Genomic DNA, 23,992 nt, shown 5'->3' with positions numbered 1-23,992 from the left:
ATCCCTGCTAGTCATCCTCTGCTCCAGACTTATAATTGCAACTTCTATACACGTCCCAAGAGACATTTTGAATACCTGGAGCTAGCTTATTTCTCTATGGTTCCAAACAGAAACAACTTCTTAGACCAAAAAAATCCGGAAAATAGCAAGGAATTGCCATGCTCTTTGAAGGGATGTTCTCTGATCCTAAAGGAAATCTTGTACCGGAGAGAGTGAACAGATATTAACCACATATTCTTTAATTTTTTTTTTTAATTAAGAAATCCTATAAAGGTTATTTTTATTGTAGCTTCTACTTCTGGCTACTGGGAGACAAGCAGCGGGGCTTCAGAAGGTAGCGTTGGTCTTAATGACCTGCCCCAGGCTCACATGTCTAATCCACGCCAAGGCAGCTCTTTCCCAAAACCTGAACCTCTTTGACAGCCCTCACCATGCCACAGCTACCACATGCCCGAGCATTAGCCTGTGGGACAGCAGCATCTGCCACAGGCTGGCATTGCTTTCCTTTGGTGTGGTTATGGGTAGGAAGAGTTCAGGGCTTTAAAGTAGCAAATGTCTGATGCTGGCTTTTGTTTTTTTAAAGAGCTATTTATGTGTAAGAAAATATCTGATGAAATTCTGATCTGCTTGTTAGGAGGAAGTTAATAAAAAACAGAGTGTCTGCAGGAAAATAGTTAAAGTTCCCTCATTTCCCATATTCTTTTAACAGCTTCCTCACTCCAAAAAAGAACAATGTAAGTTAAAATGAAGGTTGTTTTTTTTTTTAAGACTCAGCCTCTTAACTCTCTCCGGAGCTTCTCAGTGGTTTCCAGTAGTGACACAGGGGAGTCTTCACTAAGAAAAATTGAACAGATACAAATAAAATCCTTGTTGAGTTTCTGATACGGCAGTGGTCTTGCTAAACACTTATCAGTAACCTTAACATGCAAACTGTTTTTATCACTCAGTGTTTTAGTCAGGGCATGTTTAGGGAATAATGCAAATACTAGGGGAATATTTTAAAGCCCACTAACTGCAGTTTTTCAAGAGCTATTCAACTCATTTTTTTCTTTATTTCCTGTTTACTGAAACCCTTGAGACATCTTGTTCTGAAATTTAGATGAGAAAATGGGCTTCCACTCCCAAGTCAAACAATGATGTGTGAAAAAAACATGCAACAAACTAAAGCATTTCATTTTTTGTACTTCCTTAAAAAGTACTGCATGCAAACCACCTGGGAAGTCTGACCACCAACCTCTTCTCCCACCTTCCAAAGGAAGGGAAAGAACCAGCCCAAGGGCAAACAGTCTTCTTGGGTGGCTTTGCAACAAATCAAATCTTGCAGAATCTTGACAGTAAATCAAATCTTTCCAGTGTTGTGCTGTGCATTGTATATATCCAGGGGCTTCAATAAAATTGTGAGTTGCCAACCTGCTATTAGCTTTAGGAGAATGGAGTAATAAACATTAACCTCTTTGAAGGACCTAATGACTACCGTTTGTCTAATGTTCTTCATTTTAGTATGACACTTAATGAATGAAATCAGAAATCAGTATTTCTGATCATCTATTACTATATTATCTATATATTATCTATTATCTATACTGTTATATATTACTATTATCTATACTGGCCTATCAGTAGGCCAGTATTCTTTGCAGGAATGTGATATTCCATGAAAAGTCTCTGGGCAACACTTCCCAGCCATTTTTAAGGTCACTATAAGCCTAGGTTGCTATTCAAATACCTAATAGATCAAGTAGCCTTCACTGAAAAAAGCTTTTTAGAAATTCACTACCACGTAATGGTCTATACTGAGTGCACTTACCACTCCTTTATCAGTGTAAAGGAGGTTTGTGTTGGAAGTAGCTTACACTGCTAAAGAAATGTGAGGCAGATTTTAAAGGCAGAGCCCATGCCAGTGTTTTAAACTATCGCTACTCTTCTGTTTGTTTGACGTAAATCATGGACTTGCCAAGTTTCTGTGGCTAATTGGTGTTTTGTGTAAACTATATATGGTTTTGTCAATATGTTTATTGTAATTTGTACCATACAAGGGGAAGAAGAGATAGAACAAGCATTTCTTGGTTTTTAAGACTGTGAGTACTAGATATAGGACAAAGAAAGAAAATGGATATTGTTACATATTAGAAGAGATTGCTGTCTACAAAATCACAGACTGTACAGCTGATATATTTCGTAGCTTCAGTAGCCCAGTTTGAGCCTGAGTCTAAATTGGCAAGAATGATTTTGTATTCTTAAATTATACTTTTGTATTTTTAAAAGCCTGTGATGCTGAACAGAGGAAGCCAGATGTGTTTCCTTATCTTTTATTTCTCTGTGGTATTTTAAGAATGCACTAGCACAATTAAAAGGAAAGCTGATCACCATTCTTCTGTTGAAAATCAGTAATACTCATCAGAAATCTTTTATCTGGTAAAGATGTGCAGGCATCATTTTTGCTGCAATCCCCTACTTGCCTTGCTATTTGACAAACTATAGAGCACTTTTATTGACTTGACCATGCCAAAATCTGCCCTCATTTGTGGTGAAATAACAACTGGTGATGAGGCATGAGCAAGCAATACATCTGACTACTGAACTCTTTTCCCCAAGGAGAGTGTTCCCTGATTTTCAGCTCCTGCTCCTTGTGATTTCCTTCATTGGCCCTGTTCAACTTCACTTGATGTGACTCTTTGCTAGCACCGGATCCCACATAAAGCCAGTACCATGCTGATTTGCTCTTAATGCAGTCTGCTTTTAATAACAATTCACTTCTATATGTAATGCCTTTAACCCTCAACCACGCTCCCAAGCAACGTATTTATACTTGCACTTAACCACAGCTATCTTGGGGGACAGCCAGAAAACCTACCTTTAACTGCACAACAGTGTACTTAGAAAAATTTTTGTCAAGGTCAAAGGTTTTCTTTTTTTTTCTTTTTTTTTTTTTTTGTCATGAAGCCATCCAGGAAATGAGCGAACTTAACTGTACAGCCTAGCCAAAACCAAAAATACGTATTGCAGGAAAATAAAGTTCCACTGGGTTCATTCTTCTTTTGCATAACATTTCTAGGTTGGACTCATGTAAAACAGCAAGTTGTGCAATTCTTTTCATTGGCTTTCCTCTCTTAGTTTCTCTTTGCTTTCATTTTGATTCACAGCTTTTTGAATCACTAGCCATTCCTCAGCTTATCCTTTGAAATTTCTCCCATGGCCATGCCACATTTCTCACTCCATTCTCTGAAGCTTCAGATGCAAAAGATAAAAGCTCAAGGAGTATCTCCTTTAGTGGGAAAACAGAGTTTTATTTTCAGCCTCATTTTATTTCCTCTGCTGTGTATGTATTTAGTGATATTCTGGATGCCTGTCGCAAGTGAGCTTCCAAGGTCTGCTTGAAAGTTTGAGTTTCCCTTTGGTCTGTAATGGCCATAGAAAGGAGAAGTAGCAAATGAGGGACTCTTGTGCTTTTATATCGTTTAACCAAGGAATCAGCATCTTTGGAAAACTGGCAGTCTTAGGATGTTTCTGTGCAAAGAAGTGCAAAAGCAATTGCTGGTGCCTGTTTTCTTTCTTGACTTCCAGGCCATAAGTTTGTCTAAAGAGGAGGTGAAAGAGTGACGTTTGTGCCATTTTGGCTTGGATACAAAAGAAAAGAAAGGTACTGGATTCCCTAAAATAATCATTCCGTCTGCTGACTCTGAGCAACCTGTTGAGCTTGGCATTTGAGGGTAGTACCGTGAGTCTGGCTGTAATAGTAATGAACTGTGCCACAAGGTAGATGAGATTATGAGCATAAGAGGTGCAGTTCTGAGCCTCACATAGGCAGTGTAAAGAAACAGCTTCCTGTGTCATTGTTTTTTACTGCAAGGTAATGTGTGTCCTTGGCAAAGCCCAGCCTATATGATATTGTATCAGTACCACATTGGTCTAAATTGCCAGACCAAGAGTTGCTTATTAACCAAAGTAAACAAATTTAGAAGCAACCAAGGAAACTAAGTAGGAAATTCTTGTAGCTTTCTTTTACTCCAAATTGTTCATTTGTATGGTTCATTCTATCCAAATGAGCAAATGATAAAGAAAGGTAAGGTGAACCATTCAGACACTGGGAGGGATCTTCCCCAGGGTGTTGTGTTGGTCTCGTGTCTGGGACAGGTTGGTTCCGTAACACTTTGTTTTTGCGTGCTTCCTTTACCTTATGTCTGCCCTGCAATAATGCTTTGCTAAGCAGCCTTTGCCGTCTGTAACTCCAGATGGTTGCAACCAGCTAGGTTGATCTTGTTCCATCCCTTGGCTGACTTTGGTTAAGAAACAGATGGCATGTCCCCTCTTCTCCTATCTTTACCTCTGTGGCAAAGTCAATTGTTCCATTCTGCTCTACACAGAAATCGCAGGTCAAAACACGCCTGCCAGCTTTGTTGCACTCAGTGTAATGCTGTTCAACAAAGTTCTGGGTGGTTTTCCTTGCTGTAAGACTTATGTGGAAAAAAAACCATTATTAGTCTCAATCTTCATGTTCCTGAATCTCTATGTTGTTTTATGTCCCGGTTGGTCTTACAGATTCTCAGAGACCCACTGTAATAGTACATGACTTCTAGGAAGCCTATAAAGAAGAGGATATTTTCCTTCCATTTTTCCTGTTGTTCAGCTATTCATATCTTGGCACTTATGTGTCAGCAGGTGTGTAAAGATCTGGGTTGTGCCAATGCCAGAAGAGACTCATCCTGTGGGTTGCTTTACACTTGCAGTATTTTTCAGATTGCCCATCATATCCTCCTTTTTTTCCCTGGCCTCTATGCACTATTCAAGTGGTCCAAGCTTATTCTGAGCAGGCATCTATTGCTACCCTAACAGATGGACAAGCTACGTACTGTATGCACATGGAGGGAGCACCGCACTGCTTCAGATCATTCACATGACTGTAATTGAAGCATGCCTGTCTGAGGCTAGAACAAGGTGCCATTGATAAACTGTGACCTCAATTTTAACTTCCCACAGTCAGAAGCATATGAAACAGCTTATTCCATCGCATATTCTTGCAATTCATGCACTCTCTTCACCATGTATTTCTTGCACTTTCACTTCCTACCCAAGATTAATCCTAACCCTTCCAAGTAAGATTGTGGCAACATCAGCTCAGATGAAAGTGAATTCTTCCCTGCTGATTTCATGAAAATCATGCTTGTGTCTTGGGCTTTAAACTTGGAGTTGTTGCTACAATGTAGAGGTACTCTCAGAATTGTCATTGAAAAGCTCCTAGCTTGATTGATTTTCTCCTGCTGTAAACAGTAAGCCTTTTATTACTACAAAACTATGAGCTCTAGTTCAAGGTAAAAAAGTAAATTGCATTTTAATTAGAAGACTAGAGACTGTTTTTTTCCGAGCTAAGGTTAGCTAACTCCATTTTTCTTTTTTCTTTTTTTTTTTTTTGAGGTTTTATACTGTTTTTCTGACATCAGGTTATCTTCAACAAATTAGTGACATTTTGGCAAAAGCTGAGCCTAGTGCAAACTTTACCTGAGTCATCTGTCCTGCCCTTAGTTTAGAAGTGAATTGTTTCTGACAAGAGCAAAAGCAAATTTTGTATTGACAAATGAGCGGGAACTCTTCTGTGGATCTTAGGACATGAATTGTAAACTGTCTGAAGGGCTAATGTTTTTTTAATAGTGCCATTTCAGTGATTGACAAAAGTGTTAAAATGAATGTATAGTCTTCTGTTTAGAGATGAATGCTTCGTATTTATATGTCCTGTGAATTCCAAGTAATATTTTGCCTGTTTTTCCATTTGACTTCTGTCCTGTTAGTAGTGAAACATTATTCATGTGCCACATCTGCTACTAAAATACAGTACTCAGTTGTAATTTGGCCACAGGCATGTAAGTCAAAAACAGAGATTTTTTTCCAGGCTGAAAGTCAAATAGAAAAATGAAAAATTAGAACAGTAAATGCAAATAGTGACCCAGGTGCACACTGTTGATAGAAACAAGGTTTTGTTGAAGAGCAATTATATTTGTATCTGTCCATAGATCATTTGCTAGATGCCCCACTTTACTATCTCAAATACATAGCTAATTGCTTAGAAGTGTTTATGTAAATTATGTCTTATTTTTTTCTTCTTTCTAGTTTGTTGTGACGATGTTTTGGAGCATCTATATCTATGACAGGGAGCTGGTTTACCCAAAGCTGCTTGATAATTTCATACCAGCATGGCTAAATCATGGAATGGTGAGTAAAGTGATGCAAACACTTCCTTGTGTAAATAAAAATGTGAGACACCGATTTCCCTGTGCACAATTCTGTGTACACATAGCCCTGATCTTCTCAGAAGTGATTAACAAATGCTGCAAGCTAGCAAAAATAATGTCTCCTTCCTTGAGTCATATTTAAGTCCTCATTCACTTGAAATAGTATGGAGATTTGAACTCATGCCTCCTACATCCCAGTCTGGTTTTAGGGATGAGCTGTTTTCTGTCATGGGGTATCTTTCCCAGAGCAATGTCATCCTTGCCATGTGAAAGCTTATTCAAAAACACTCTCACACAAAATGAAAGTTCTGACTTCGGTGAAATCTTGGCTGTGAAATAACAGAAATGCTTAATTACACGATTTTTACAGCTAATTTTTTATGCAATATTTTTTGGTAAAAACACTTGTTATGAAAATCTCATTGTGTTTTTGGTCTTGAGTGCTTTTAAAATAATACAAATACTTATTCATTTCTCAAGTACATTAAACTTGTATAACAGAACCGGTGTCAGAGTATTTTTAAAAATGTGGAATTATTCAGCAGTGCAAAAGTGTAGTAGACTTAAAATTACTGCCTCTATACCCATGGAAGCAATTTCTTGAGAAGAAATCTGACCTCTTCATCCTTCTCTGATACTTCAGTTAGGATATCCTTTCTTTCAGCCATATACTTGAATGGTGAGGGAATGATAAGACCACATTTTTCCAATGATTCATACAGTTTAAGTATTTGGAGGCATAATGTTTCCTTCTCTAGTTGTGTCTGTGCAAAACATTTCTTTATTATTTTGTTTTCCATATCAAGACAAGGCAAACCACTTGGCACGGTTGTTCATCAGTAAATGAAAACAGATCTCATCCTTCAGCAGATCCACAGCAGATAAAGATTTGTCCTCCACTGTTGAGTTTGATAAAGTGTTTTTTTGTTGAGTGGGCAATGGTGTTGATATTAATTTATTCCCTAAATTGTGCGTTAAAGGTGTAGTGTGAGAGTTACTATATCAACTTCTGTTAGATAATGTACTGTTTTATAATGCTTTGAAAAGAACAGTGTGGTATTGTGTGCATGTGAAGCAGAGCAAAGAGTCTGGTGACACTTACTGTGTTCATTTGAGACCACCCTCCCTCGAATTTTGAGGTCACAAACTGAACACATGCCAAGTACATAATGTTGATGTTTTTTTTTCAACATCACATCAGTGCCAACTCTGATGACATTTCTTCCAGGTGACATTCCACATACGGAAAGTGCCTAACCTAGAACATTTTTCATGAAAGTGCATTGTGAAGCAGCTGACAACAAGCAGTATTATGTATTCAGAAGTCTCTTCTGTGCTGTGCCATAGCTAAGAGTCAATTTAAATTCCTGTTGCTTTGTTAGAAATGCTGAAATATTTGAAGAGGGTTTTTGTTTGAAAGCTTTGGACTTAGACTGTACTGAAATAAATTGTGTGCGGGCATCTTAGACATTTATATGTTCAACTTGAAATATTATAGAAGGCCTGTTTGAAGGTCTTTCATAAAGAAATTGTTTGCTGTGTCAGTCTCCATTTATCCAAGTGTTCCTTCAGCCCAGTCACAGGAAAGGATTATGGCTGTTGGGCTTTTCACCACCTTTCAGTCTAATTCTTTTTGATATTTCACCCATCATTTAATCTTCACCAGCTTTCATAGTAATTAATTCTGATGCATTACCCATCATAATATGACAGAGTTTGAGGAATAAGTAGGGAACGTCTGGAGAGAAATCTTTTCTTCTATAACTACCTTAGGAATGCTAATACCTTGTTTATTAGTTAAAACTTTAATGTGGTAGGTTTTAGAGTATATGATAGAGGCCCCCTTGCCAGAAGGCTAGAACCTCTAGCAGTACAGCTTTAGAAAAGTCAAAGTCCACAGCTATATTTTATTTACTCTCATCTTTTCTTGCAAATTTTGACAGCGTGCTTGGTGCTAATTTTTCCAAATGCAATAGTGAGTGTGCTGGAGCCTAACCTTGTACAACAAAACTCACAGAAGACATTCATTACCCTTGGCAGAATTAAATCTGTCAGGAAGAGTTGGGTCCTTTTGTTACTACCTCATAGTACAACTCCTGTTTTCTGTGAGCTTTCCCGGCGATGTCGGCTCCTAATGATCTAAGCTCCAATGCTGTTTCCCTTATAAGCATTGTCCAGGTTTTCCGCGTTTTTTTCCCTAAGCGTATAATTACTGGGCCAAGACACAACAAAGTGGAAAAATACAACAAAATTTGTAAGAAGATCTTCCACAATAAGATTTCCTTGTTGAACTGAAAAGTCTTATTTTCAACGTGTGATGGCACTGTAACAGGTTGCTCAACTGTTAGCGCAGCAGTCTGCAAAATCCACAAGGGGAAGAGGAAAGATAAGTTGTAAAATCCGTGGCTAAAAAAATAGCCATCATGTTCTCATTATTTATTTGGGCATATATCAAAATACTCTAAAGTACTCATACTCCAAAAAAGCTTTTTAGGGTGACTATCTTGAGCACTGTATGAAGGAACTGAAGGGCTGGCCTGATCCATCTATCCAAGCAGAAATGGTCTGTGCAGCACAATATCTGCTGCTTTGTTAGTAATTAGTAATTAGTTCTCTTTGCTCTTTTTCTTTTCCCACCTTTGCATCCCTTTTCCGGGATTATAACTTTGTCTATAATAGAAAAAAGTATAACACCATCATAGTTTTACTAATGCTCATATCACTCTTTCACAGAAATATTTTGTTGAACATTTAAAATATTGCTAATTTTAAAAATATTTATTATCTGGAAAATGAAAACATGAGGGAAACGAACCTGGGAGCTATGCAGTTCTATTACCAATTCATAGAAACAGAGAAAGCTCATCAGCATACACAAAGGTAAAATCATAAACTGGTTACCAGACTACAAAATTGCCTATAGTGTCAAGAGCTATATTTCTAATTTATATATTCATATATATAATGTAGTTAAAAGTATAATTCTTGTCTGTAAAAAAATCTGTGTAGTCAGTGGCTCTTTGTGGTACCAGATGGTACCTCATACGTACAGCTTTGTACACTTGTGAAAGGCATGACTAATAGAGATGTACTGTGCCATAAAACTCATATATTTCATCATCTCAGTCAGTTGATTCATTCATAACCAATGGTATCTCTACAACTTGAGGAATTACTAGAGGGGTCAGTGGCAGGGCTGCTGTTAATTTTAGCAGAGTGGGGATTTGACTGTGTTTATTATGTGAAGGACCACATCTGTTAGCTTATGCTAAGTTAAGATTCTGTCAGTAGAAGTAACCACTTCTCTAAGCACAGCTGTATGTCTAAGGCTAGGTCTGATTCTGAAGTTTTGCTTTTACTTTCTGTTTTTATTAATTATTGTATAGATGAATTCAGGTTTGTTGGCTACTGTTGTAGTTGCCAATTTACTGAACTTTTCCATCAAAGATGTTCATGTTCTTGAGACCGTCCTACACTTTGGATCCACATCAGTCCCTCTTTCCATAGGCATATTTTCCATGAGCAGTATTCTTCCTCTTTTTCTGATGGCTGTCAATGTGATCTGTATCAGTATTAGGCATTTTTAATTAAAGACCAACCTTCAGTGTTGGAAACTGGTCTGTCATAGTAACAGGATTCTTATCAGTTCGTTTTACCATTTTGTGTTGAAATTGGTTAGGAAGGTGCATGCAGAGCATCTGTTTGCAAAAGTTACATTCTCTTTAATATTAATACAGACTACCAAACCAATGGTTGTCCCTATCCTAACTAATGCCCACATGAACAGCTCTGTAGCCTGAATTAATTAAAGTTTGAGCATTGCTGATTTTGAGCCAGGTTACACAGCAGGTCTGCATGCTGCATTTGTCCAAGTTAGTGTACTTCAGCGAAGAGTCCTTTGTTTTTCATAGACACTGTCCCAAATTCCTATTAAAGACATGAATCATCTTTTGCTTGTGGCAAGGAAAGTAAAATACAAGGATGGAGTTTAATGGCTTTGGAGGTCAGAAACAATCAGTTGTCTTCATATGAAACCTCTAGAGCAGAGAGGCTGGGGAAGGGGGGAATACAGCCTGGCTTTGTAGAGCTGGAAAACTGATCAGTGCATTGGTTATGTGCCATTGCAGTCTATACAAACTCCTCCCATTTGGTAATCTGTTTTGTTGGATTTTTTTTGTTTTGTTTTGTTCTGCTTTTTGGAAATGCATTCAAGAGGGTACACAAAAACTGAGATAAATAGCAACACAGGTTGTGGAGAGGAAGGTGCCTGTCCAGTTGACCCATCCCTGCTTCATTCGCAAGTTCTCTCTTTTTCTCACTGGCTGCTCAGATGAAAACCTTAGCCCACTGGAAAGTGGTACTAAGAGTTTCTCCTGCCACATATCCAATTGCTGCTCTTTCTGGCAGCATTGCCTTAGATCTGATGGTCTTTTCTGGTGTGTTTCTGTTTTCTGGTTGAGAGCTTTTTTCCTTAATAATTGAGTAAGAGTGAAAATAGAAGAGCAACACGAAGATTAAAATTCATGGCAACTTGACATGTAGAGATTGGAATGTGCAAAACTGGTCTTGCACCACGCTTGCTCTGCTGTACAAACAAGGAGGTGGCTGTTCTTTCAGCAAAAGCGTTTCTGTCCAGCGTGTTGCCCTAAAAGTTCTATTCAGAAATGACTTATTTGAAGTAGTGCATTATACTTCTTGAGGACGCTTTCCTAATACAGCAGCATCCCAGGTATGGGCTCTTTTTACACAATATACTTCACCTTGACGATGTCTCACACATCTAGAAATTTACCCTTTTCCTAGATTTGTTTCTAAATCCAGTTTAAGACTCAGAAGGATATTCCAACTAAAGTGCTCTTCTTGACTTATCTATAATATTTTCGTAGGTTAGGTGTGAATAAAAACTTTAGCGTTCCAGTAAGTAGTTTTCGCTTGTAAGAGAACTCGCAAAGTTTTCTGATAAAAATCATGGAAAATTTGTAATTTTATTGTAATTTATTTTTCCCCAGAATACTCAATTCTAGATGGCTATGATTTAAACACCTGTCTAATGAAAAGAACAGTAGTTGATGCTGGTCACTTGGGAACCCAGAGTACTTATAAAAAAGAGTAAAAATAATAGTTTCATCCATACACTTTTTGCATGTTTGTGCTGTGGTTATGTTGCTTTGTCTGGTATCTCTCCTCATTATCTGCTAGCTCCACCACTGCAGCATGAATACAGTTGTACCAATTATTCTCTCAGTTTGAGGAGAAAAACAGCAATTGCATACAAGATTTTTTTTATTTTCTGTTATTTATGTAAAGGGCTTGAAAATTGATTGTAGATCAAAATTTTGATAGCTACACCTGGAAGTTGAGAGGGGCTTCTAGAATAAGAACAGAGAATTAGATGAGTGTCATCTTCTTGAGACCAATAGGAAAAGCCTTTCACCATATTCAGTAACAGCACAGTGTTTTTGTGGAATGGTAAAATGTCCCTAATAACACTGTGTAGCTTCCAGAAGAGGCTGTGCTGTACAGTAAGTTGCAGAGAGCATTCCAACCAAAGACAGGTGCTGAATGTTTCTGATTATTTGTTATTTCTAATAACCTACAGAAGGCAAATACAGAGCCTCTTCCGGAAGCACCCAGCACATAGTAATGAGGAGCTTTTCATAAAATGTCTTTGAGTTAAACATATGCAGCTTGTTCCAGAAGTATTACAGATGAGGAACCTGAGAGCCAAATTTTGTGATTTTTTGAGGTTTATCTTCATTTGTTGGTAAGGTGGTGTAACTCAGCCTGTTAGCACAGCTGTAAGCCTGGTGTGTCCACAGCGAAACAAGGAAGGTGGCTGTCAGAGGAGGGACAAATGAGAGTGAAAATAAAGGAAAGATGGTTGGATGGGAGAAAAAGGCAGGTGATGCTGCTAAAGCTGGTACCTAAAAAAAGCAATAGGGGTGCACTTGCTTTTGTTGCTGTTGGACATAGGTCTATAGGGTAGACAAAGTAATATTTGTGTGGTGACATGCAGGAGCTTCAAATCCTTTAAAATAATTAGGGATAAAACTATGTGCAACCTTTTAGTATAAGACTTGTGTTCATATAAATTGTACCCATGTGCTATTTGTAGACTGGTGGAGGTGTTTCTCTGTCCCTGTCTATATTTTTATCTGGCAATGCAGGACATTATCCCTTCTGTCCATCTGACCCTGAAAACTTCAAATCTGCTACAGAAGGCAGGCCTATTTAGTGAGCCTTAGTGAGTAACTCCAAAATTAATACAAATGATAACAGTAATGATAATGAAAACTTAAAAGCAGATTTTCAGATGAGGTAGATCATACAAATGTTTGCTGAAGTGATTACTATGGGCACAAAACAAATGACCAATGAAAAGCCCTGACAGGATGTTCAAAGGGAGTCTTAGACTTTCTGTCTTTCTCTGGCTGTGGAGAACACACTGAGCAGTGTTTTTCTAGAAGCAGGGTTTGACTGTGGAGCACTGAGTTTGTTTGTTCAACCAACACCAGTGTGGGACAGAAATTCATTCACTTAATTCCCGTAATTTTGCCAATATTAGGAATGCTGGTTTTGTTTTAACACTCAGTGCAGCTTATATTGCTCACTGTAATCACTGCTGGGGCCATGCACCATTTTTTTGTAGTGCTTAAGATGGTTTTTCTGATGCTGCTACACTGCATCTTAGATGTGTGATTTACAGATTATAAAAGCCAAAATAATGTTCAACCTTTGCATTGGTGCAAAAAATGTCAATACTTGATAAACATTTTGATAACATTCTCTGTGCCCTCCTCTCAGTTAAAATCAGATACTTGTTTTATAACATAACGGACTTCTGTGTTTTTTTTTCCTGCGCTTTTTTTCCCAGGAAACACAGGCAAATAATAAGATCAAACTGTAAGTGATGTATAGCATCTTTTATGGAGAAAGGACATTTCACTGAAAAAACGTATGTATTTGTGGGGGGGAACGCTCATGTTGAAGAAAGTTTAGTACGCCGGCTGCCTGCTATAGGTTATTCACTCTAAAGCAGCCCATAGGAAAGTCATCTTAGATGTGATCACTACAAAAAAACCTTCTTAACATGCTGTGAAACCATGGGAAAGGATTGCAAATATCATTTCAAATATAAAATATCTTATTATACATTTATTTTCTATCTTTATACATTAAAGAGGACTATACTTTGCCTTATGATTACAGTAAAATGTAGTGTTTTGTATCTTTGGACATGCTTGTTAACATTCATTAGCATTTACTCAAAAAGAATAATTACTCAGATAATTCTTAATATGTTGATACGATAAAAGTGTTTTTGTACTATGTTGTACCCACTTTTCTGAACTGTGCTGTTAGTATTCACACATGTGGCAAATATGACTTAATCAGACCACAAATATTTTGCAGCATTCCATGGTATCTCATTTATTTGTTTAATTTGCCGCTATAGCAACTGGATTCCATCCTTTTAGATTCTTTTTTTCACAGACCTATGATCTACTTGGTTGAAGCTTGGCAGACAGCATTTCCTTCAATTGAAGACATATGCAGTAACTCAGAGACCAGATTTTTACCTATTTATCATTGTTGGAAAGTGGGTTATTTCACATGGACACAATACCAGAAGAATCAGCAGACCTGGTGAAAGGAGTCTGAGCTCAATAGCTTATATGCTTTTTCCAGCCTTTGAAGTTGCTGAAATAGAAGATGTTACTTCTCCCTCCATCCCTAGACCACTAGCACTATCGGAATGCTAATATGAGGAAATATGCTGATAATGTTTTTGTAAGAAATTACTTTTTAAAAGTAGTGTTTCTTTGTTAACTGCTTTTTTTTTTTCCAACATGTATTTGTATTTGGAAAGAGAGAGCATTTCTGCAGAAAGCATTTCATATTCAGATGATTAATACGTTGAAGCAGTGCCACAGCAGTAATGTTTTATGCATGTTGATCTGCAGAAATCAAGGATTTTGGCATGACCTTGGGAATTCCTTTTTCTCGTGGTGGGCTATGAGCGTTGGATATACCCTGAAGTCTGCCCTGCTGTGCAGTCCCATCTCCGTATTTTTACTTTCCTGCATAGATACAGAAAAATAAACTCTGCATTTTTAGTAATGGAGCTGTTTAAACTCCATTTTTAAATTTCAGTTTTATTCTTAGTTCTGCCACTATTTCACTGAATAATCTCATAGAAATCAGGTAGTGTTTGATGAAAAGCAGTTTTTACGTGTCTTAATTAGCTAATGCCTGCATTGTGTGGGGCTCCATAATGATAGCTAACAAACAGTGCTGGCTGTTAGGGCATTTATAACACTCTGCTGGTTGTGATCACAGCGTCCGAAGGAGGGCAGTTGCTGTGCCGGCCCAGAATGTCCATTCACGCTGCTGGAGGCCTGCAGGTATTGCCGTTTTGCATACCTCAGCGTCCTTTTCATTCTATTGCAATGAAGAGGTGAATGGCCTTTGTACAGGTTACTTTGGGATTCATGGGTAAGAATGATGTTCCTGAAGTACACACAGCTAAGAGTTAGAAGCTGGTGTTGTAGAAGTGACCTCTGCTTCAAATAGTAACATTAGCTAAGGTTTTATACTAAATTTAGCGCTACTGGTATCTCATAAAATACTGTAGACTGACATGGTGCATGGTATAGAAAGTTCAAATATGCCTGGAAAGGAAATTCTTCCTTATCAAAAAATGGCTCTAGTATTCATATCGCATCCTTAAGTTTGTTTCCCACAGGAAGAAATTTTATTTGTATCTTGGGGCTTTTAGCTTTTTATTCTGTTATTTTGAGCTTTATCGGCTTTCTATAAACCCTATATGCAGAGTTCCAGTCTGCTGAGTCACTACCATGCACATTTTTGTGGCTTCTTTTGCAAATACAGTAATCTATTTGTAATGTAGATAAATGTTATGAGCTATTTTTGGGAGAGATTAAATATGTATGTTGGTCTACTGAACTTTGTACTTTAGGGCACTTTTTAAAATGAAGAAGTGGGAAGGAGCAATTTCATTTTCTAAAAAGGAAACATCCATTAAAATGTGTTTTAACTAGTACACAGACTGACTGATGTTCCCCTTAACAAACAAATGTGCATTGGCTGCAAGTCGTTAAAAAATACATATGGCTGCAAATCATTTTAAAAGGTGAATGTGTGTATTCTTAGATCAGAGACTTAAGATGGATGGCATTTTGATCTTTGCTCCTGAGGCAGAGGAATGAAAGATGAAAAATAAGAGGAATTAGAAGGAGAAAGAAATGCATGTCTCAGAAGCTAAGAGGAAAAGCGATTATCTTAGAGCTGTTAAGAGGAAAAAAACAGAAAGTGAGCAAAATAGAGGAAACCAAATATTAAAATAAAGAGGTAATGATAATAGTCAGTAGTCAGCTGGAGCGAGCCATAGAACCTGGAGGTGATAATTATGTGTTGTGTATCACTGAGAAAAAAGCTTGAAAGAGAAGTTTAAGGTGCCTGGCATATATTGAAAATATGACCTGTCGTTTGTTTAAACCAACGTGTAGAAATTCGGCTTTGTTTGGTTTCCTGTGACCACTGTGCAGGATCATTGTTCGCAGTGCGATTCTCTTTGTTCCATTTTCTTGTGTACACAGGGCTCTGTACCCTCACTGCCTCTCCCATCCCCAGATCCTGTCTCTCCCAGCTGCTTGCCCTGCACTCCGCTGCCGTGCCCCCCACAGTGATGTTCTCCGTGCCATCAGTTTACTACAATAGCAGGGTGGTAATCTAATAGGCTGCTATTAGTGTAGTAGTAACAACCGTACCACTTCAAGGAACGTCACAATTATCAAAGTGAGCATAGTTGATAGAAGTAAGACATGTTTTTTCCTCAAATTTCTTGCAATCTGAATGAGCAAGAACAGGTGAAGACTGGGAGAAATGAGCTGTGTTCTAGGGAAGCTAAAACACAGAATTTGTTGTTTTCCTGAGGTTATAGAATTTTGCTAGAGATGGAGCCACAAAGTAACTCTGAATTTACTTCATTACTTCAGTGCTTTTATTAAGGACTGGCACTTTCTCTCCAAACAAGGCAGGGAAGACAAATTCATAGTGAGTGAAAGAGCACTTTCTTGGGCTTTAAGCTCTATTGAAAGGAAGAAGTGACTCGCTCTTTCACCAGAGAGATGTTCTCTAAGTCTCACTAGGAGTTTTATTATTTGCTGCTTGTTTATATCACGGGAAGGGAAGCATAGGTTCATCTCACAAACTGTTTTGGGGCTTATGTTTTTTTTTTTTTAGTATAGCAACTGCTTCCAACTTGTTCCAAATAACTTACATGGGCATAACTTTTTATCAGATGAAAAATCCCTTAGTTTTCCATTCCTTTTCTGATGACTGTTGATTTGAGAAGAAAGGCTCCAACATGTAAACAAAAGAATGATTTAAGAAGGATGAACTTGGAAATTCAAAAAAATGTCAAAGGAGAAAAGGCCCTCCTTGTCTGCCCTGATGCTTGGACTTGATTTTTCTGTTGTTCTCCAGAGGGATGTTACTATTAGTAAAAATCAAGAAAATTGAAGAGTTTTGCTTTTAAATTTCTTTAAGGTCTTCCAAAAGCCTCCTGCTGGAGCCAAGGCTATTTCAAAAGCCTTTATGCAATTGCAGGTATGTGGCAGGGGAATCAGGAATAAAAATATCCTTGAGACAAAAAAGGTAGCTTGTTCAAAACAGTATCACTGACAGTATAATATAACAAGTGGCTATGAAGAGATGTATTTTGATTATCTTGAACAAGGAGGAGTGTTTACTAGACAAAAATTGCACTAAATGTTCAGTGACATGAAGTAGAGGATTGCATCTACTTTGGGAAGTACCTTTCTTCAGGCAAGAATTCAATGTTTACTAGTCCTGTCTCCATCTGAACTCTACAGCTTAACTGGCAATAATACAAATATTCACAGCTGTATAAAAAATGTTATTTAGTTCACAACAGTAGCCATGGTTACCTACATATTTTCATTGCCTTATTCATGTGCAATTCTTTTTTTTTTTTCTTTTTTTCTTTTTTTTTCTGGAAATACCATTACCATGTAATATAATACTGTACAACCTCTTGGTAAGTTTTATGATGTTAAGAAGAACATTTTGCAGTGAACTTGAAAGCAACTTTTATCAAATTGGTTTGTACCTGGGAAATCCCACCTATACATTGTCAGGCAAAGAAAGGTGAGTCTGAACACGCAAATGACATCGTGACTGTCATTTTAAAATATAAATAGAAATATGTAAAATCTTTTGCATTTAAAAGTCTTCAGAAATATTTTTGCCAGAGCATTTAAGTAGAACAAGTCCCTGCTCAGTTCCCTCACAGATGACATTATCAAGGCTGTTGCTGTCAGTACAAGTTAGAGCAGCAAATGATTCTCATTTACTCTTGAAGGAAATGGGAGCCCAGCAACCCTGCACTGTCAGGAGGGCAGAAAAGTGGTAGGGCTTCATGCCTCTCTCTTCTTCTTCCTTTTGTCTCTGTCACTCTACATGCAGTGCAGATGTGATGCATGTGATAATCTAGTGTTTTCATTATATTTGTAGAAACCAGTCCCTTTAGCGTTACTGCAGCAGAACTGCCAACCATATTCTAAACTTTGCTAAGAAAAGAAAATAATAATTAATCTTTCAGATATCTTTGATCACTTTGCAAACAAATGGATTAAAGTTTAGAAGAGTATAGCAGACAGTTTACTTAGGCTTTTTTTTTTGTATATATTGAGAAGGTGTGACATTAATTCTGAAGGAAGACATCACATATATCAGCTTAGAATAACAGCTAAAGGAATGAAGGATATCTACTTCTTTAATCTTACTAATATGTCTAAACTCTTTTGTATAAGGTTCTTTATTGCTGTCGTAAAGAAAACTTATTGGATTAAATATATAAACTGTTTTTAAAGGTCTCTTCCCATGGCATTTTCCTACAAACAATGAATTTTGGGGATATGATAGGTTATTGCATAGAGATTGAACCAAAGAAAATGTAATGTAGTTTTCTAAAATGGTGTTGAAAAATTACAAATGTAACCTTGTGAAACCTTGTTGAAAGCATGATAGAGTTTTAATATACTATCCAGACCTGTTTTCAGTGCGTCTCCCAAGGCAAGACAGAAGATGGCATTAAGATGGAAATTTCTGCAGTGAAGCCGGCTGTTACCACAGTCTGGCTTCTGTTAGTGCCGTAGTGCTGCCAGCTTGGGGTTATTTATAGGCATTAGCCTATATCTATCCATGCACGTACACCTACTGCTCCCTCAGAAGGGGTGTTGTTGCAGTCAGTCCACAATTTCCACCTCTCTTATTCTTTCAGAGGCCAGTTTCATCGGCTGTCCTCGTTACCAGTCAGTAGGAATTTGGCAGGCACCCCCTCCCTGCCCGAGCTTTGCTTCAGTGGGCTTCCATTGGCCTATGGGCTGCATGGCTCTGTTGCATAGTTCTCAAAATGTTCAAGATAATTTCTTACACTGGAGGACTTTTCCCATTATCTTATGATTTTCTGATTTTTTTCCTCCTTTTCCTAAGTGGGAATGATATACAAGACTTTAAAAATTACATTCTCTTCCATAATTTCAAAGCAATTGGTAAAAAAAAGTTAAAAAGAAAAAAGGCACTGCTTTTTCAGCAATCACAGGAAAACTTTTGCTTTTCTCCTGGCTGCAACAAAGATTTTTGGTGCTGTGCATGATTTGTAGTAGAAATAAAAGCCATTCTGTTTCATTTTCCTGAGTATCTGGTGATGAATGCAGAGCAATAAACCCCTTTCCCAGAAGCCAGTGCTTGCTTGAGGCAGGAGCTGTTGTTTAAGTTTGCTGCACCATGTTACAGCTTGTGTGTTCTGCAGCCTACTTACACCCATTTATAAATTAGATATAAGCCAACCAGGCACAGCCTTTCTGTGTCCTTCACCTTTCTCCATGACATAAATCCCAAAATGAGGTACCCCTCCCAGCACCATCACAGCTGGAGCACACTTCCTGCCATGGCAGCAGCAGCTGCAGAAAGCCTTAAGCTGCAGCCCAGGACCCATTATGTCTGAGCTTTCTGGTGCAGACATGGCCTGACATATAGCAAGTACCTTTGATTTACAGGAAGTTCAGGCAACCGGACCTGTAATTAAAAAATAAGCAAATGAAAATATAGAATAACTGGTACATTAGCAGCCATGGCCTTAAGAGCTAAATTGAGAAAGCAAGCATGCAGTTGCAAAATGTGCATATGCATATATGTATCTTTTTTGCTCATACAGTATTTCACTCCTTGAAGTTTTGAAGCAATGTGCTCAGTTTGTGCTACTATTATTCTTCCTATGGCAGCAAATTATGACTTTGCAAAAACCAGGAGATGCTGCAAGCTGTTGGTAACCACAGGGTAGTCACAGCCTCACTGAACGGACTTTGAATTTTAGCTGGAACTTCTGCTGCTCATATATACTTAAGCTTGCCTAAACAGAAGAGATGTCATGCTTAAATTATTTTCAGCTTTTGACCTTTTCCATTCTGAACTTCCAATCATGAGGTTCATGATTGAACCTCAAGAACATGAGGTTCCCTTATTATTTATTTCATAGGACAGGTCAAGGTGAAATGTCAATGTGAAGAGGAAGGGAAAATAAAGTCCCTCATACAGCATTATTTTGGTTTCCAGTGTCCAGTTAATAAAAATAAATCAATTTTACTAGAATTTGTTGGAGTGTTTTTGCTGCTAAAACTCAGACCACATGGGAAACAGTTAACAGTCTCCAGATGTGAAAAGGAAAGGACCAAAGGACCATCAGCAGCGCAGAGAAATTATATTTTCTCAGTGAGCAGTACTACCTCAGCTGAAGTGCAAAGAGAAAGCAGCTGTTGTGAGAGCATGTGAAAGTCAAAAATCTTCCTCTTACTATGCTCATAGCAAGGCATCTACAAAACCTGTAGAAGCATAGCGCTATAGAACCATCAGGGTTGGAAAAGACCACTAAATTCATCTCGTCCAACTACGCACCCTCCCACCCATGCCCACTAACCATGTCCCTCAGTGCTACCTCCACGTGTTTCCTGAACACCATCAGGGATGATGACCACCTCCCTGTGCAGCCTGTTCAGACAGTACTGCGTGCCTCTCTGTGTGCACGTGACACTGCTTGATGCACCACCAGTGCTCCCACTTCCTACCAGATGTGCAGGAAAGGAGCTGGTGAGCTTCTGTTTACTACAGAGAGAACTGAGCCAGGATGTCCAGCATAGCCCTCAAGCATGGGATCGATGCTGACCTGTTGTTCCTGCTTGAGGAAATGCCCCCTGGAGTGGTACTTACATTAGCTGCGTGCTGGTTCAGGGCTCAAGGGACAAATTCACAGTCTTCCTTATTTTAATCAAGTCTGTGCACAGTGAAGCCTTGGATGTTATTTGGCACTGTCTCACTTTTCTTTATCAAAGTCTGGCCATGGAGACTGCGTAAGGAAACCAGATGCTGGGACAAGGAGTGGGTTGGAATCCTTCCTCTCGCTAGATACTTTGTGACTAAGTACATTTCTTTCATCATAACCTTTTCCACCTTGCTGATTGAGAAACTGGATAACGATGATACACAGATCCTTTCTCAGAAAATTTTATGGACCTGTTGACTAGTTAAGAGCATCTGTGTGACTAAATGAGACACCCTGCTTTTAAAAGGTTGTTGTGTAGTTGTATTGGTCTCTATGCGGGCTCAAGGCAAATGAACGGGCATAAAAATATGCCTGAGGTGCAGCACAGAAAATTGTGCTTAGAACATATTATTATAGACATGTTGTCAGGGAGTATTCCTGTTGCATGATGTTCTGAAAACATCTCTGTTTGCCTCAAGGGAATGCCCGACTGCCCTGCTTATGATCCATGGGAAAAAAATACCCTCGTGGTAAAGGCAAATGGAGAGTTTCCAATGTCTGTTATCCATCCTGTTTTTGTTCCTAGCACAGCAACAGAAGTGGTGTTTTCTTGAGGGTAACACTGGTGCACAACAAAGATAGATGAAGGAGAGTTTTCAATTTTTAAGGTCCTATGATTATAAAAAAACTTAACTTTTTGAGGTTGTCATCCTAGGTATTTCTGTTTTGTGATTAACGTATATTTTTAAAATATTTACTATGTTTTATAGTTTTTGTGCAGTAGCTGAAACACTGCTTAACTCCTTTCACCCCCAGTGCCTCTCTCCCAAACATTCTGCTCATTTAGCTGGGTATTATTCTTTCAAGGAACTGTCCACCCACATAACTACACAGGATGCTTTCAGGAGCTATCCTGTGGAGTAAGTCATATGTACTAGCACTGCTCGTGCACTAATCCTTCTCATTGAGTATTTCTTTACGTAGTCTCAGTGTGAAATATGCAGATCAACCCTGAGCATCTTGTGATGGTGCCAGTATTTTTGGGCTCTTTACCAGGTGTCAGTGGTTTGGAAGGTAAGCCTGCAAGCATTAACATATGAATGGCCAGGATTGGAAAGGGCAATATTGGAGAAATATGCAAGCCTTGGTCGTTTAATTCTTAAGGTCTCCGTTTTAAGCTTCTCTTCATGTCATGAAGTATTGGAAAACCTTTTTTATTTAATAAAACTTGAAATTAACAGCTAATAATGTAAATTGAAGACCTGATGCCTTAAGAAAAAAATTCAGATGTCACAAAATACTTGACAGTGCCGTGAGCGTAGGATGTCACCTACTTCACTACCACTGAAAGAAAGGCTTAACCTTCAGTGCTATGTACTAAGGATCAGTGATTTTTTTTCAGCTTCATCTTTCACATTTATTACAACATCAGTACTTCTAGTAGAATCATGGCTACTACAGACTGAATAGAGTTGCTGCTTATTAGTCCTTGGAAGAGGTGCATTATTTCTTTAAATCTGCAGCCAAATGATTTAAAAGTTACATGATGAAAAATCTCTCATCTCTGGAAGAGGCTATGTCTCACAGTAAGTACAGTCTCCTACGAAGGAGTTTTGCTTAAAAGATTAGCTTATATTTATTGTTCTATACATTTGTCTTTCTTTTTTTTAATATAGTTCCATGTTCAGTAAACTTCTGGTACTTCTTACAAATCTGAAGATGTTTTCAAAACAAGTACAAGTGTTTAATCCGTTGTCCCATGTTTCTTCCCAGTACTTACCATTTGGGGCTAGATGTAAATGTCTGATTTTCACATTGGTTTGTAGTTTTATTTGAATTCTTCTTCACATCATGAATTCAGTCCAACATCATAAGACCTTTTGGAAAACAGTCTTATCACGTCATTCATTGTTTTACTCTTCAGATGCTGAACAGAACAAATGTGAGAGCATCACTCCTTTTGCAGTCAGAATTGCTTTGGTTTGGTTCGTGCTGAGAAAAAGAGGTCAAAGAGCAGCTGCTAAGTTTGATTGGAGGGGGAATGCAGGTTGTCCTTTTGGAGCAGCTAAGCTCCAGCCATGACCAGTGAGCGTGTCTTGAGCCTCTATTTTTCCCCCAGAAAAAAAATGAATCCCTTATGTATTTTGTCTTGGAGTAGCACAGCAAGCAAGGAGGCTTTGTGCCTGTCTACGTTATTCTGGCTGGTTGTCTTCAGGCACCACGTAGGAGAGCACGTGTCACTAAAAGGGCTCAGTTCTGCAGCAGCATAGCCAGGTTAGCACACGCTGGAAACCAGGAGACAGGCTGGTCTCTCAGCCAGGCCCTGCTGGCAGTGGCAGAGCTGCTGCGGGCCACGCAGCTGGCACAGCGAGTGCCATCGCAGAGATCTCCACACCACGTTCCAGGATGTGGCACAGACATGCCTTTTGTCTCCTTATCTGGGAAAATATGAGGGCGGCTGCTTTTCTGGGTTGGGGTAGGTGTGTCTGTGTTGTATTCTGCAGACATGCAGCTTTATTCTGTGCTCAGAGCTGGACGGACATCAGCCAGCTCCAAGCCAGGAGCAAGTTGATGAGGTTGGATTGTGCACGGTGCTAACCACAGCTACACAGCTCCAGATTCCTCGTTGGCTTGGATACATCCAGATTCAGAAACAGAGCGAGTTCTCACCTACCGACTAAATACCACGCAGTCAAACCCAGACATTCATGGCATTTAAGGCCAGAAAAGAGTATTATATCATTTTGTCTGACCTTCTGTTTAACACAGGCCGTAGCATTTCACTTGCACCTGTAGCGAGCCCAATAATTTTTGTTTCACTGAAGTTTATCTTCCAGAAAGGCATTTGGTCATGAACTGAAGAGATAAACAATCTTCTGTTTTTCTTAGCAGCTTGCTCCTGTCATTACTCATTGTCACTGCTAATTCTTTTCCAAATTTCTGACTGGTCTGACTTCAGCTTGTTGTGCTTTCCACTGCTGCACTGAAGAGCCCCTTTATTTTTTGTTTTATATTGCTGTTTTCCATGCAGGAAGAGTTTCTTCTGTGAGTACCTTCTGGATAAGCTGATCAGGCTAAGACCCATAGGAGCCTTACAGGAGATCCGCAGTCTCACACTGACACTGGTAGATCTGTTTCCCTGCTCCAGCACCTCCAGCGGGAGGCACCTGAGCTGTGAGCTTATGTATGGGTCCACCATCCCCTTGAGGTTCACTCTGATAATCCTTAGCACATCGGTACACACACAACAAGGTAATCACCATCTGCCTTTTGGTGGAGCACAGAGCTGCTTTTTTTAGCTTGACAGGGAAAATACGTTGTATACAATAAGTAATTTGCACATCGTTGACCTAGCTGACTAGGTGTAACACTTCAACTACTCCTGGTGCTATTAGAGACAGAT

At 38.7% G+C, this 23,992-nt stretch overlaps 1 protein-coding gene across 1 annotated transcript in view; it reads left to right on the top strand.

Annotated features, from left to right (window-relative positions):
- Positions 1 to 23,992, top strand: part of AIG1 (androgen induced 1) — a gene marked incomplete at both ends in the record, with an annotated part of 118,581 nt that overhangs the window by 39,796 nt on the left and 54,793 nt on the right. Inside the window, one exon of the mRNA XM_079549927.1 lies at positions 6,103 to 6,204. Coding sequence (XP_079406053.1) covers positions 6,103 to 6,204 — 102 coding nt within the window. The remainder of the gene's footprint in view (positions 1 to 6,102; positions 6,205 to 23,992) is intronic.

The sequence above is a fragment of the Tetrao urogallus genome (assembly GCF_951394365.1).
Source record: "Tetrao urogallus genome assembly, chromosome: 2".
In the NCBI taxonomy this organism is placed as follows: domain Eukaryota; kingdom Metazoa; phylum Chordata; class Aves; order Galliformes; family Phasianidae; genus Tetrao; species Tetrao urogallus.
Note: the sequence above shows the minus strand (reverse complement) of the source record. Positions and strands in the feature narration are given on the sequence as shown.